The following is a 15,919-nucleotide window of genomic DNA, read 5'->3' on the forward strand; positions in this document are numbered from 1 at the left end:
AATAAGATCTGTATTGGAGCTTTTTCAGAAACAGATAAAAAGTAATTGTCTAAAATGTTCACAAATGTTCAGTATTCATCTTCCTGATGTTTATTTTACTCCACTGGGTCATTTAAAGGAATAGTTCACCCAAAAAAAGAAAACTTGCTGCAAATGTATTTCAAGATGGGGAAGAGTTATGAATCATGAACTCTATGGTATTTGAGTTAGAAACGTCTTAATGCTGGATGTGTTTCAGCTTTTGTGTTCTCCAGATGTTAACTGATGGACTGGAGTGGTGTGGATTATTGTGATGTTTTTATCAGCTGTTTGGACTCTCATTCTGACGGCACCCATTCACTGCAGAGCATCCATTGCTGAGACACTGCAGATTACAGATTCCGTCTCCATTACAGATTTCCGCACAATTTTGGCGATATTTTATAAAAGTCGATAAAAACGTATTGCGAAATGACCACGTTTCCATTAACAGATGTTATGCGACAAAAACTTAATTTTTAATTTTAAAAAACGTAATATTTTTTCCTCTCACAATAAGTCATGGCAACAGAATTTGATGGGATTTTGACAGATTTTGGCTATACTTAATGGAAGGAGGCGTGTACATGTATCTTTAGTAAAGTAGCACGGAGAGCTGCTTCAGAAACTCATAAACACAAGCATAGAGTAGGGGGGCTGAGATCGACTCCGGGGGTCTTATCAGAGCCACACTGCGCCGCAGATGTGTGCAGTGTCAATGATCTAAGCAGGAATGGCAGGCAGAGCCCCTTATACTTGAGAGCGGCCACATATTAAGTGTTTCTTGGAGGTTATAGTAAATTGAAGACTGATCATATGACATTTTACTTACACCATGTGACCTGTAATTGCGAAAAAAAACGTTTCCATTGCAGTTTTGCAAATTATTCCTTTTTTGCATTGCCTGAAAAACCACCTCATGCGAGCGTAAAAACTTTTTTGCGGTATATGGGCGTTTTTAAGAAATTTAGGCATTTCCATTAGGCGTATTTTCAATTCGCAGTTTGAAGGGTAATGGAATGCAGACACATTTCTACAAACCTGACGAAGAAACAAACTCATCCTAATCTTGGACGACCTGAAGGTGAGCACATTTTCATTTTTAGCTGAACTTTGGATGAGTCACTTGAACTACTGTGCTATTTTGATACTGTTGCCGTGTCATGTTTGGTTCATCCGTTCCTATGTGTTTACGAGCGGTTAATATTGTACACCATCTTTGTCCATATTAGCATGTTTATTTTTGCAAATAAAGACTAAATAAAATGAGCTCCAAGAATAGCATTATGCAAACAAACACAGCTGGCTCTTTCACAGAAAGGAGTGCAAACATCAGCTCTTCATATTTGAGTAAAAGCAGATATAGACTGTCTCTGACGCCAAATACATTTATTAATCAAATGAGCAAACGGAACCACTGACCACAATTAGTTAATGACGAACATACAAACCATGTCACAGGAAGACTCCTTTAAATTCCCATGAGTGAGTCTGAAAATAACACTTTGCTCTATAAAATCACCCAGGACATGCAGTCAGATGTTCAAATGCTCCAAAAGTGAGAACTTTAGAATGAAGCTATAAGAGAAGTCAGAATTACAAGAAAAAAAATCAGAATTGAAACAAACTCCGATATTGTAAAAAAAAAAAAAAAAAAAAAAAGAATTGTGACATACAAACTCTGAATTATGAGACAGTCATTGTGAGAAAAACTCAAACTTGTAATAATCTTTGTGGCGATCTCTTATTCGAAGGAGCGCAATACCTTATCCCCTAATAGCCCTCACACGCACTTCACGACTGAACTGGTCAAGCTGCCACACAGACCCGACTACACCGGGGAACACCTCTCAATAAAGCGAGTCAGGTATCAGGCGGAGTGGGGTCACAATTTATGAAAGCTTTATTTATAGTAATAAAATACACTATAAATACTATCTTTTGAGCTGATGCCATATATTGACAATCAAATAAAACTATACTAACGATACACAACAGCAACTCTTCAGAATTCTGGGTGGCGCACCTAGACAGGATGGAAACAGCAATCAGCCGTCCGTCCACACACACACACACACACACACACCACAAGTGAATACAGCATTCAGGCAAAAACCCTCCACCACACACAGAGGAAGGCTGCTCTTCCACAATTAGCCACCTGGTTCTGATGAGAAACAAAAAGAAATCAATAACTCAAACACGTAGTCAGGTTAGAACACCATGGTCAAAGCACATATTACAATACACATTTTAAACAGAAGTATTCTCTGTCTCAGTTCTGCCCAAATAGGCAAGGGTCTGCGTCCAGCCACAACAAGCCACAACAGAAAACAATCTTCATTTAAGAACCAAACAATAAGCAAAAACAAACTCAAAAAGGGACTGTGACAGAGAAAAAGTTGATCTATTGTACACCGCTATAGACTTTAATTCCAATGTTTCTCAGTTTCACTTTACTCACGACGCGTCACTGGAGCGGGGAGAACACCACAGCACAGTCCAACTGATCCTGCGAGAGTTAAACACAGTCAATATACTCAATTACAGAGAAAAGAAGTGCACCGGCCGATTACTCCAACCGATCTGCCGACTCAATTCAATCCCAAGGCCGCGGCACAAAGCCTCAGTATGGAAGAACCACTCGAACCATCAAGTTTCCAATCACAGTTGAAACAAACCCCCGGGCCCACTGCAACACCGCACACGCTGGCTCACACCTATAATATAAAACACACCTCTTAACGAGCCAAACGCTAAAAACATCCTCGCAATAGATTTGACTTACCTCTAATGCGATTCACATAACCTAGTGACGGTGGCGTTTAAATACATCTCCGTAAAGACCACCATTGCTGCAGACATCCCGCAGAGCTCCTCAGTCCACCCTTTAACAAAATAAAGCCAAATAAAAGAAATCCTCGCCGGAAGTGAGCTTCCTCTCTCTCTCGCGGACGCAGAACAGACACACATAGGGCCCCTACGGCCACTTCTATATGTTGTTCAATTAACGTAATTACCAACACTCCTCCTATTACGGGGTACGTCACAGGTAGACCGTACTGCTAGGTTTCTGAACTCTTTCCCCACCAGTGTTTTTGCTGATTTTCACTAAAATTTCATGGCAACCAGAATATTTTGTATGAATATTTGAACATGCAGTACATCAAAATAAAGATCAGACCCTCTACTTTCAAACAAAAAAAAAAAAGTTTTATTCTAGCTTCAAGCATTGTTTTTTTTAATCAACACTTGAATGTAGGTAGGTTTCATAAAAAAGCAACATTTTGAGCAAAATCGTATTTTTATCAAACACTACACTACATCATTTGTCATGGTGTACACAGCAGGGAGGAACAAGGTACACGCAGACGAGGATGTAACTCAAAACAAAGGACTTTAATGTCGACATCAAGGTAGGGCAAGACAGGACAAGGTAGACATCGACATCAAACACCGGGGAGTAACGAGTAGACCAGACGAAATAACACTGCACAGACAGGACTAGAAATACACAGGTAAATTAACAAACATGGCTGAACAAGGATAAACTACTGATGACAGGAAACAAACCAAATACGGGCATGAAAACACAGGGAGCACGTGGAAACACAAGACACACACAACAGAGGTCTGACCATATTCAGTAATATTATCAAAGCAAAGATGCAGTATATGGTTTCCATCGGTCCTCCCAAAGCTTGCACAGGCCTTTAACACTTTCTGGATTGATATTTCACTCTGTATCCCTAATAAAATCCCTGATATAGACAAAAGCATCCAGCTATTGCTGTAGACAATACATGCACAATTGCGACAGTATATGGTTTATGTGTGTTTTTCAAGTCATCTCCAGTTAATAAATAAAAATAAGATACATAAGATATTAAGTCTTGTTTTCAGAGTTTTTTTTTTTTTTTTAAATTAAACTAATTTTTGTTTAAACAAGAACCAACAAGTATCTGCCAGTGGGGTTTTCTTTGTCCATTATGTTTTTTTTTTTTGTTTTTTACCACAATGGCATTTTTTTTCTTTAAAAAAATGACACTAACATTGATATACTACCATTCAAATGTTTAAGACAAGTAACATTTAAAATTATAATAATGAATAAAGAAATTAATAGTTTTATTGATCAAGTGTGCATTAAATTGATCACAAGTGACAGTAAAGACCAGTTTAGGGTCAATATTGCATTACTCCCCAAAATGTAACTAATTACGTTACTTTTTATGGCTAGTAATGCAGTATGTTACTACAATAATGGGAAACAAAGAAACTACCATTACATATTTGAAAAAGGCACTTGAAAAAGTTATGATTTCAGAATGATGTAGCCTGAGAATAATTCAATTTAAACAAAAAAAAATCATATAGCTGACATAAATGGGTAAAACTTTTTCCTGGACCAACTAGACTTGGGCTAAACCCCAAATGTTTACATTGTCTGGCTCTGATCCTTATATAAACTCAGAATTATGAGGAAAAATAGTCAGAATTATGAGATAGAAACTAAGGATTATGAGGAAAAAGAAAAAAAAGTGAAAGTGACGTGACATACGGCCAAGTATGGTGACCCTTACTCAGAAGAGCAGTCTGGGTTCTAACCTTTTCAACCAAAAAGGTTAGAACTGTGAGATATGACATAATTATGAGAATGATGAGGAAAAAAGTCATTTTTCAGAAATGTTAAAGGTTCTTTATGGAATCATCAGTGTCAGTAAAGAGCGTTGATTTCTAAGAGTGAATGTGAAGAGATAGTTTCAGGATTACACATGACCTTTGATTTGTGTCTCTATTTAAAAAGCAGAAGAACTGGTTTCTGTTCCTTTCTCTTCTAATACTTCTTTTTTTTAGTTTACACTAGGTTTCCACGCTATGGAATGCGGAAGCATCATTGTACCTGCTTCAGCACGTCACTGACAGACAATCCCATTACATATGGTTTAGAACATCACGTCACGTACCATGAAGAGTTTCCACAGATGCTTGTTCAGGAATTCCACACAAAACATTAAAGCTGCACGTTAATCACAACCACATGCAAAAGAGACGCATTTACATGAAAGAAGAGTAAATGCGCAGTTTACATGTGACACGAGAGGCACAGTATCACTAACACTGAGACATCAACTTACCTGCCTGCCTGTCAGTCTGTCTGTCTCTCCGTCTGTCTGTCTGTCTATCTGTCTGTCTCTCCGTCTGTCTGTCTGTCTGTCTGTCAGTCCTTGTCTGTCTGTCTGTCAGTCAGTCTGTCTCTCCATCTGTCTGTCAGTCCTTCTGTCTGTCTCTCCGTCTGTCTGTCTGTCTGTCTGTCTGTCAGTCCTTCTGTCTGTCTGTCTGTCTCTCCGTCTGTCTGTCACTCCGTCTGTCTGTCTGTCTGTCAGTCTGTCTGTCTCTCCGTCTGTTTGTCTGTCTGTCTGTCAGTCCTTGTCTGTCTGTCTGTCTGTCTGTCAGTCTGTCTGTCTGTCAGTCCTTCTGTCTGTCTGTCTGTCTGTCTGTCAGTCCTTCTGTCTGTCTGTCAGTCCCTCTGTCTGTCTGTCTGTCTGTCTGTCTGTCAGTCCTTCTGTCTGTCTGTCAGTCCCTCTGTCTGTCTGTCTGTCTGTCAGTCCTTCTGTCTGTCTGTCTGTCTGTCTGTCAGTCCTTGTCTGTCTGTCTGTCTGTCAGTCCTTCTGTCTGTCTGTCTCTCCGTCTGTCTGTCTGTCTATCTGTCTGTCTCTCCGTCTGTCTGTCTGTCTGTCAGTCCCTTCTGTCTGTCTGTCTGTCAGTCCTTGTCTGTCTGTCTGTCAGTCAGTCTGTCTCTCCATCTGTCTGTCTCTCCGTCTGTCTGTCTGTCTGTCTGTCTGTCAGTCCTTCTGTCTGTCTGTCTGTCTCTCCGTCTGTCTGTCACTCCGTCTGTCTGTCTGTCTGTCAGTCTGTCTGTCTCTCCGTCTGTTTGTCTGTCTGTCTGTCAGTCCTTGTCTGTCTGTCTGTCTGTCTGTCTGTCAGTCTGTCTGTCTGTCAGTCCTTCTGTCTGTCTGTCTGTCAGTCCTTCTGTCTGTCTGTCAGTCCCTCTGTCTGTCTGTCTGTCAGTCCTTCTGTCTGTCTGTCAGTCCCTCTGTCTGTCTGTCTGTCAGTCCTTCTGTCTGTCTGTCTGTCAGTCCTTGTCTGTCTGTCAGTCCTTCTGTCTGTCTGTCCGTCTGTTTGTCTGTCTATCTATCCATGATTAAATACAAAATCAATAGTAGTTATTAAGATTGATGTGGTTTGGATTTGGTAAAATGTGCTTGGAAAAAAATATCATCAGAATATCAACGTGCCTAATAATTATGCTCACGCTATATATATATATATATATATATATATATAAACTTTCAGGCTAGGCTTTGTCAAGCAAACTTCAAAGTTTGTTAACTGACTTTAGTTTTTACTTCATTTTTAGTTTTAAGTTGTAAGCATTTTAGTACTAAAACTTCATTTATTTAATTTCAATTAGCTGCGTTAAATTTTTTCAGCAATTTTTTTTTTCATTTCAGTTTTATTTAAATTACCAAAAAATGTTTTTAAAATAGTTTGTTAACAATAAGTACAGTTCGAAATGATCCGATCAGACTTGACGCGATATTAATATGTCTTGAACTCCCTTCCTAGTTGAAACTTCATGTTTGTTTCCACAGCTGTGCTTTTTCAAATGCATTCTTCTGCATGATATTTCTCTTATCTTGCCTAAAATATGACAGCAGACGCATTTCAGGTCAATCAAAGGAAAACCCTAGAGACAGAATATAGTTCACATCCGCTCTTTTCACTGTTTAATGAGTTGTTTTGTAGTCTTATACAGTTTGGTCAATAAATAGAGAACAATCTTTAAATGCAAAACCAATACAAAAAGTAATCTGTAATATTTACAAAACAGTGGAGTCTAGTGCAATACAGCAAGTGAAATTTATTGACAGGACAGACTGTAAAGTGCATGAGTACAATCTGAGTGTCACACATCCAACATCCTTCACTGGAGCCTTAAACTGATCCAGATGTTAAAGTATCTAACGGTCACAACAAATCTGATGCACTTCTAGATTTTATAAAGCAGGTAAGACAGTATCAAACTCAAATCAGTGCAGTGTGTTTTTCAGTGCAGTGCAGTGTGAACAGGCTTCATCTTTTATACAGAAGTGCAGTGTTAGTGCAGCGTTGCTGGAACTGCAGGATTTTGCGTGCGATCCTGTCTGCAAGCAGGTTCAGGTGCGACTCCTCCAGGATGGACGGCAGATTCAGTGGTTCCTCCTCTGACGTCTCTTTGCTCCAGTGCTGGAGCCGCTGCATCGAACGCAGTGCAGCTCGCTTGCCATTCCTCTTCTTGCGCAGACGGCGGTTTACTAACTTCTGCAGACCCTCAGTGGAAATCCCGTTCTGAACCTGCAGACTGGACAGAACCGGCTTGAATAAATCCATCCAACCTGGAAGAAAAACATCAGCCGAGGATGAATTTACAGATGCAGCATTCTCACTCAAGCTATGACTATAATTTCACCCCGTTATATCTCGCAATTCTAGATTTATTTCTTGCAATTCTGTGATAATATTGCAACTCTGCATTTTCCTTGCTATTCTAAGTTCATATCTTGCAAGTTCTAAGTTTACATCTTTTAATAAGTTTGTATCTAAAAAATTTGCGTTTATATATTGCATCTTCTGTTTATATATCACAATTCTGCATTTACATCTTAAAGTTCTAAGTTCTAAGCTCACACTTGTGATTACATCATGCAATTTTAAGTTTATATCTTGCTACATCTCACAGTTCTCAGTTCTCATTGTGAAATATAAACTCCAAAAGGCAGTTGCTATGGTGATCTGGGTGGTTGTGTGTGCAGTTGCTGTGTAATTGTGAATGTGTGTGTTACTGTACCATTCAGTGCGAGGTCACAGGGTGCACACACATTATCGTGCCACCTGGATCCCGGCAGCACCAGTTGTTCATCTGTCTTGCAGGCGCTGTGAGTAACGCATGCTGCATGCGTCTGCGTGCCATCTGCATAGCGTCCGTCTGCGCAGAGCTCACACACCGTGTCTCTGTGTGGTGTCCCTGCAAACACATCATCAAACATTACACATCAGTCTCCGGGATACACCTTCACAGTAATCACTGTTTGAACAAGACCAGTGCAGACAGTGAGTCTGCGTCCTGACCACAGCCAACAAAAGCACCGGCTGTGTGACAAAACACACTGAGCTTTTAATGACATCAACGGATCACGTAGAGTCATCCTGCAGATGAACTTAATGGTTGCCAAGCAACATGATGCAGCGGCACTAAGGGCTGTGAGTATCAGCTGTTGTGCTGTTGCCCAGCAACCATAAACAAGCTACAGGTACACTTTAGAACTTACTTGGAGAAGAATAGTTATACTGAATATTAATTAATATTATGAATTGTTCTGAATATTTATTAATTTCAGTACAATTTATCTATATATTTAATATAAGTTATATATATTACAGTGTTAGTAACTAGTTACATGTAATGAATTAAGTAATTTAATTCCAAAATAAATCTAACCGTAATCTGTTACAGTTATTGAGAAAAAATATGTAATTAAATTACAGTTACTTATGAAAATGTTAACGATTACAAGGGAGTTGCAACATACAGATTTAATTGATTTCTTTCATAAATTGCATTGTTCTAAAATATAAGATGTTTCAAGAGTTTAGGGCACATGCTTATTCAATAAATGTTGTATTTCCTATTTGGGTTTATGTATATGCTTTATTTTTTTAAGTTTAATAGTTTTTCCAAGGCATTGTCAGATGCCAGTGTTTCCTGTCATAGCTATTTATTGTTATGATATTAAATCTGTATTTAACCCCAGAATGATCTCAAAGTAAAAATGATGTGCTATTAAATTATTATAATCTTAATTTAAGTGATGAAGGTGTAATGATGAGGGGGGGGGGGGGGGGGGGGGGGGTAGTTATGCTACTTATTACATTTTAAATAGAGTAACTTGTAATCTGTAGCCTATTAAATTTCCTAAGTAACGTTCCCTTCCCTAATATTTACAGTCAAGCCAGAATGTATTCAGACAGCTTCAACATTTCTCACATTATGACGGTTTATTTGCTATAGTTTAGAAAATGGTAATAAAATATGAGAAGAAAGAGTTAAACTGTGTCAGAACTTGATAATGCCAGATAACTTTGATAGAAAGGCATGAAATTAATTCGCTGTCAGATGTTACATTTAAGAACACAATTAGATAAAACCAATTTAGCTCAACTAATCACCAAGCAATGCTTCATTTAGTTCAGTCTGTGGTGGAAAAACATCACATTAGCAATTAAAGAAAAACACTTCAGCAAAACATGCTCAGCTCAAAGTGTCTGAATCATTTTTGAGCCCAATTTTACTGGAAGTCCACAATAGACAAAAATACATTGTATGGCTCAAAATTATAGATTTTTCTTTTATGCCAAAAATCATTAGGATATTAAGTAAAGATCATGTTCCATGAAGATATTTAGTAAATCTCCTACCATAAATATATCAAAACTTCATTTTTGATTAGTAATATGCATTGCTAAGAACTTCATTTGAACAACTTTAAAGGAGATTTTCTCAATATTTAGATTTTTTTGCTCCCTCAGATTCCAGATTTTCTAATAGTTGTATCTCAGCCAAATATTGTCCGATCATAACAAACCATACATCAATGGAAAGATTATTTATTAAACTGACCCTTATGACTGGTTTTATGGTCCAGGGTCACATATTTCAGAGTTTAATTTATTTTGCCATCCTCACTTACATAAACTATAGTGTCCTGCACCCACTAGTAAAATACATATGAAAATTGATATAATTGCTATTTTGACTGTATTAATAACTGGTCGGCTATATATAGGCTGGTCACCTGGAGCTTTGACTCCGTGGTCCGGTTTACAGGCGCTGTGTCTCCTGCAGAAGTGCTGGTCCCAGAAGAACCCCGCCTCACACTCGCACACCGTGTTCACGGTTCCGTTACACGGCTGAACGACCCGCTGGTGATCGGAGCACGCGTTGCAGCGCAGACAGCCGGGGATGTAGTTCCAGAACTCCGTGAACAAACCCTCTCTGCAGGGCGCGCAGTCCGTCTGGCTGGAGCTCGTGCAGTGCGCGCGCAGGCGCGTTCCCGGCGGGCACCTGTTACACAGCAGCTGCTGTCCGGTGACCGGATCCCTGCGCCGGTAAGAGTGACCGTCCTGCGCCAAACCGGCTCCACAGAGAACCGGCAGAACCAACGCTGTGAGGAGAAACTGAAGCGCAGAGAGGAGAAACGTGGGTTTCACTTTATTTTGATGGTCCCTTTAGTTTAACATTCTACTGAATAGAAGTCATGTTGCCACTACATTTCTACGAACTCTCATTAGTGTTAGTAGTGTATTAGTAGACTGGTAGGGTTAGGGTTAGAATGAGTTAACACGTTCTTGCAAAGTTACTTATAGTCAGTAGAATATCTGTTGGGAGTCCAACACTATAAAGAGTTAGTAGATATGATGCAGACCTTCTAATACTCTTATGAGAGTTTGTTGACATGTAGTTGCAACATTACTTAGTGTCAACAAATTGTTTAAAAGGGGCCATTAAAATAAAGTGTTACCGAAACGTGTTATACATGTGACCCTGGAGCACAAAACCAGTCATTATGGTCAGTTTTTTCGTTAAGATTGATGCATCTGAAAGCATAAATAATCTCTCCATTGATGTATGGTTTGTTATGATCGGACAATATTTGGCTGAGATACAACTATTAGAAAATCTGGAATCTGAGGGTGCAAAAAAATCTAAATATTGAGAAAATCACCTTTAAAGTTGTTCAAATGAAGTTCTTAGCAATGCATATTACTAATCAAAAATTAAGCTTTGATATATTGTCGGTTGGAACTACAAAAAAATACATTCAAGGAACATGATCTTTACTAAATATCAGATTGATTTTTGCCATAAAAAGAAAAACCGATCATCTTTAGCAATGCATATTACTAATCAAAAATTAAGTTATATATATATATAATATATATATATATATATATACGGTAGAAGATCTACAAAATATCTTCAAGAAAAATGTATAATTTTGAGCCATACAATGTATTGTTGGTTATTGCTACAAATATACCTGTGTTACTGATGACTGGTTTACATATAGAAAAAATAATTATACAAATAACTAAATGATATAAAGTGAAGATGTTAAGTTTTTAAACGGGTCACTCACCATGGCGCGCGCTGTTGTCGGGTTTCATTGATGCGCAGGGATGCGCGGGTTTATATCCTCAAGACACGCCCACAGATCAATAAGAACTAAACCATGACTCTAATGCTCATCATCACACTTAACATTAAAACGAGAGCAGAGTGAGTCATTCACCTGCTGGAGCAGGAAAAAACCCTCAGACTCGAATTGAAAGAGGAACCGAGACCCTTTACATCACGCCTAGAACACCACAACAATGAATCAGCAGAACACGAGCTACAACACATCATTCACCAAACACAATCAAATAATAATAAAGGAATAAAACAGAACAAACACAACTAATTTCAGTTTGAATGTTACATCTCATGATATGATGGTATTGATATGATCAGGATTTTTTGAGTAACAGTATGCTTTTCATAATCACCAGATCTTTCCAATCTCATAACAAAACATTTCAAAATACAGTAAAAGATTTTTCATGTGAAATGAGTCTTGATGCATAAAAGAGTTGTAGTTTCACTGAATTAAATCTTGAGATCTTGTCTCATAGATGGTAGAAATACAACCCCCTGCTGAATTAAACATCTGAAACTGGCCTGTGCTGGTCGATTGGTTTTTAGCTGGTTAGTCTCCCAGCGTGACCAGCTGAAGCTGTGGTCAAAACCTCTCTAAAACCACCAGGTATGACCAGGCTGGAAAACCAGCTCAGTCTGGTTTCAGTTGGGTTTTTGTCAGCACATGATTAGGGTCAGAAATGCCCAGAGGTTCTTATAATACGATTTAGACTAAGCTGGTTCTATCTGGTCTTCCAGCCTGGTCATAGCTGGTTTTAGAGAGGATTTGACCCTTTGTTTAGCTGACCAACCAGCTTAAGCCAGATAAGACCAGTCAACCAGCACAGGCTGGTTTCAGCTTTCAGTAAGTCATGACCAGTCTTGAAGAAAAACATAGATGACTAAGACTAGTTTATGCCAACAGATATTGCTTCAAATCATATATCTTGATTTGTGACTATAAAAGAAACATACAACTGTATTTCATTGTCTGATAACTGAAAATTAATTTCTTTATGAAATCTGCGAACTATCATGAGGTTCTTTCGGTTTTCATGTCATCATATTTCTTTAGTGCACTTAAACAGCATAAATATTAATGTTGTTATTAACGGAACTGAAAAAAATATAAAAAAACTTAGAATAACCAAGTGTGGTAAACTGTAAATCTTAGTTAGAAATGGTTGCCCCACTCTCACAATAAAAATAAAGTGATACATAATTTGTCTTTGAGACTATTAGAATATTGTATCATTATAAAATTGATCATGCCCTGACTATTCATTGTGATTTATTTCTAGCTATTTTTGACAGTAAGAACAGACTCCATTTGTAAATGTTCTGTCTAGTAACACTAGCAGTACTACTAGTTAAGAGCTGTAGTGCCACCTGCAGGCCGATAAACACTGACACAGATGAAAAACACCTGATGTTAAAGCCATTGCTCATCCCAAAATGATGTTTTTTACTTTCTTCACCAAAGTTACAATGACTTACATTGTATTCTCTGTCCGCACAATGCAATGTCATCGGGAAACCATTTCACCAGCATTCTTCAAAATCTCCTCTCAGAAGACAGAAGGTCATACAGGTTTGGAATGTTTGGAAGCCAGTTTCCACCACAGAGTAATAACCACAACAACAGAAAAAGAGAAAATAATCATGACTTTATCTCACAATTCTGACATTTGTCTTAGAATTATTGAGATTTCAGAATTATAAGAAAAAGTTGTGAGATATGACCTCAGAAATACAAGGAAAAAGTCAGAACTGCGAGATATAAACTCAGAAATATGAGTAAAAATTCTGAATTTCAAAATATAAACTCAGAAATTCAAAGAAAAAGTCAGTATGGCTGGATATATTGAATTGTCTGTGTTTTCTAATGAAGTTGACAACTTGTTGAACACTGATGGATTACTGCTTAGCCTGGATGAGTTGTCTTCTCACTACAATGACCAGTTGCAGAATGTTTTAGATGTTGTTGCACCTGTTAGAACTCGGATTGTCTCATTTGCTCTTACTGCTCCACGGTACACTTCTGAGTTACGTCTGTTAAAAGCTAAGGGGCGTCAACTTGAGCATTTATATATGAGATCTGGTTTAATTGTCAAGTCAAGTCAGTATTATTTGTATAGTGCTTTTAACAATGCAAATTGTGTCAAAGGAGCTTTACATGGGCTTGTTATAAAGCTGGGTGGCTTTATATCAGCTTTACAGTATTTAGACGGGAAATAGTTTGTCGAAATAGTGTCATTCTCCTCTGGTCAGACAAAATCAGCAGTTGTACACAAGGAAATGTATGATCACCACATCAGAGACTACAAAGATGCCCTTTCTACTGCTAAAACTAATTATGCCAATTTGATCAACTCTGGTGACGGGAATACAAAAATATTGTTCTCTACGATGAATAATATTTTGAGACCACCAGATGTTTTTTCATTACATTCGCATTCTAATACTACATGTGATACTTTTATGAATTATTTTAGCGATAAAATTGAAACTATTCATAAGAATTTAACTCATAATGGGGCATGTGGTTCATTCTTCTCTCGTCACAATGTTTCCACTCTAACTGCTTTCTCTAGCTTTTATTTGCCTACGGCGAATGAAATAGCTGAATGTGTTCAAAAATCTAAATCTACTACCTGTCAGTTAGATCCTATTCCCACACACCTTGTCACCTTCTTTATTACCATTGATAACTCAAATTATACATTCTTCTCTTATTACTGGTACTATTCCTTCATCATTTAAAGTTGCGGCCATAACTCCCATACTTAAGAAACCTGGTGCAGATTGTAATAACCCAGAAAACTTTCAACCCATCTCTAATTTACCATATCTTTCTAAATTATTGGAAAAAAATTGTTGTTCAGCAGGTACATACCCACTTAATGGAGAATAACTTGTTCGAGCAATTTCAGTTTGCCTATCGTCCATATCATAGCACAGAGACAGCACTTATTAAAGTCACAAATGATTTGTTAATGGCTGCGGATTCAGGAATTTTATCAATACTCATTCTTCTAGATTTAACTGCAGCTTTCGACACTCTCTCACATAGCATTTTATTGGAGAGGTCGATTTCTATTGGGATCACTGGTATCCCCCTTGATTGGTTTAAATCATATTTATCTGGTCGGACTCAGTTCATTTAAATACATTTTTTTTAAATCACGGATATCTCAGATAACCAGTGGTGTGCCTCAAGGCTCAGTCTTGGGTCCTCTTCTGTTTATTGTTTATTTACTACCTCTAAGACAGATTTTCTGTAAATTTAATATAAATTTTCACTGTTACGCAGATGTCAGGGAAACGTCAGAATTGCGAGATATAAACTCAGACATATGAGGAAAAATTCTGAATTTCAAAATATAAACCTAGAAAATTAGGAAAAATTCAGGATTGCGAGATATAAACTCAGAAATACAAGGGAAACGTCAGAATAGCGAGATATAAACTCATAAATATGAGGTAAATTTCAGAATTTCAAAATATAAATTCCCGAAAATGAGGAAAAATTCAGAATTGTGAGATATAAACTCAGAAATACAAGGGAAATGTCAGAATTGCGAGATATAAACTCAGAAATATGAGGAAAAACTCTGAATTTCAAAATATAAACCTAGAAAATTAGGAAAAATTCAGAATTACATTTACATTTATATATTTATTCATTTAGCTGACGCTTTTATCCAAAGCGACTTACAAGTGCTATATATGTCAGAGGTCGCACGCCTCTGGAGCAACTAGGGGGTAAGTGTCTTGCTCAGGGACACATTGGTGTCTCACAGTGGATTCGAACCCGGGTCTCTCACACCAAAGGCATGTGTCTTATCCACTGCGCCATCACCACCCCGAATTGCGAGATATAAACTCAGAAATACAAGGGAAACGTCAGAATAGCGATATATAAACTCATAAATGAGGAAAATTTCAGAATTTCAAAATATAAATTCCCGAAAATTAGGAAAAATTCAGAATTGTGAGATATAAACTCAGAAATACAAGGGAAATGTCAGAATTGCGATATATAAACTGATTAATGAGGAAAAATTCAGAATTTCAAAATATAAACTCAGAAAATTAGGAAAAAGTCAGAGTTGCGAGATATAAACATGGCAATACAAGTAAAAAGTCAGACTTGCGAGATATAAACTCAGCAATACGAGGAAGTCAGAATTGCATGAAACACTCAACAGTCCATTCTACTAACAGTTGCAAAGACACTGACAGTCAGCAGAATGTCTAAAGTGTGTAGAGTAAGCAGAATAAATGCCAGAACTCTTCCTCAGAATTAAAAGAAACAAAGGTAAAATTATGAGAATTAGTCAGAGTTACCTTTTTTTGATCAATTATGGAAAAAGGCATGAGGGCAAGTAAATGCTGATATTTTTCTTTACCAGGTGAAACTAACCTTTTACTTCAGTTAAAGTCAGCATCTGATTCATCCTGTTTCTGAACCGGTCATATGTGTCAAGATATTTTTGTACATCGCTGACTAACAGCAGTGCTTTTTATGAAAGTCACACGTCAATCAGCAGCTTCTCACACTATTTTATCATATTCATCGTCACGCATTCTGGATGAACTGAATCACTGAACATTCAAACA

General features: G+C 37.7%; 1 protein-coding gene across 1 annotated transcript; it reads right to left on the bottom strand.

The window, feature by feature from the left end:
- Window positions 1-6,782: 6,782 nt before the first annotated feature.
- LOC306846937 (tumor necrosis factor receptor superfamily member 6B-like) lies at window positions 6,783-11,441 on the bottom strand. The gene is made up of 4 exons (XM_079380647.1): window positions 11,259-11,441; window positions 9,915-10,296; window positions 7,910-8,086; window positions 6,783-7,457 (listed from the first exon to the last, which is right to left on the bottom strand). Exons 1-4 carry the CDS (start codon window positions 11,259-11,261, stop codon window positions 7,156-7,158), a joined length of 864 nt encoding a protein of 287 aa, XP_079236773.1. The 5' UTR covers window positions 11,262-11,441; the 3' UTR covers window positions 6,783-7,155.
- Between the last annotated feature and the right edge of the window lie 4,478 nt (window positions 11,442-15,919).

This window comes from Barbus barbus (assembly GCF_936440315.1).
Source record: "Barbus barbus genome assembly, chromosome: 27".
In the NCBI taxonomy this organism is placed as follows: domain Eukaryota; kingdom Metazoa; phylum Chordata; class Actinopteri; order Cypriniformes; family Cyprinidae; genus Barbus; species Barbus barbus.

Excerpts from the sequence above, each read along its gene's own strand:
- LOC306846937 (XM_079380647.1), bottom strand. Across the intron at positions 8,087-9,914 it reads CCACGGAGTCAAAGCTCCAG|GGACACCACACAGAGACACG; the intron begins GTGACCAGCCTA and ends ATGTGTTTGCAG. Across the intron at positions 7,458-7,909 it reads CTGTGACCTCGCACTGAATG|GTTGGATGGATTTATTCAAG; the intron begins GTACAGTAACAC and ends TTTTTCTTCCAG.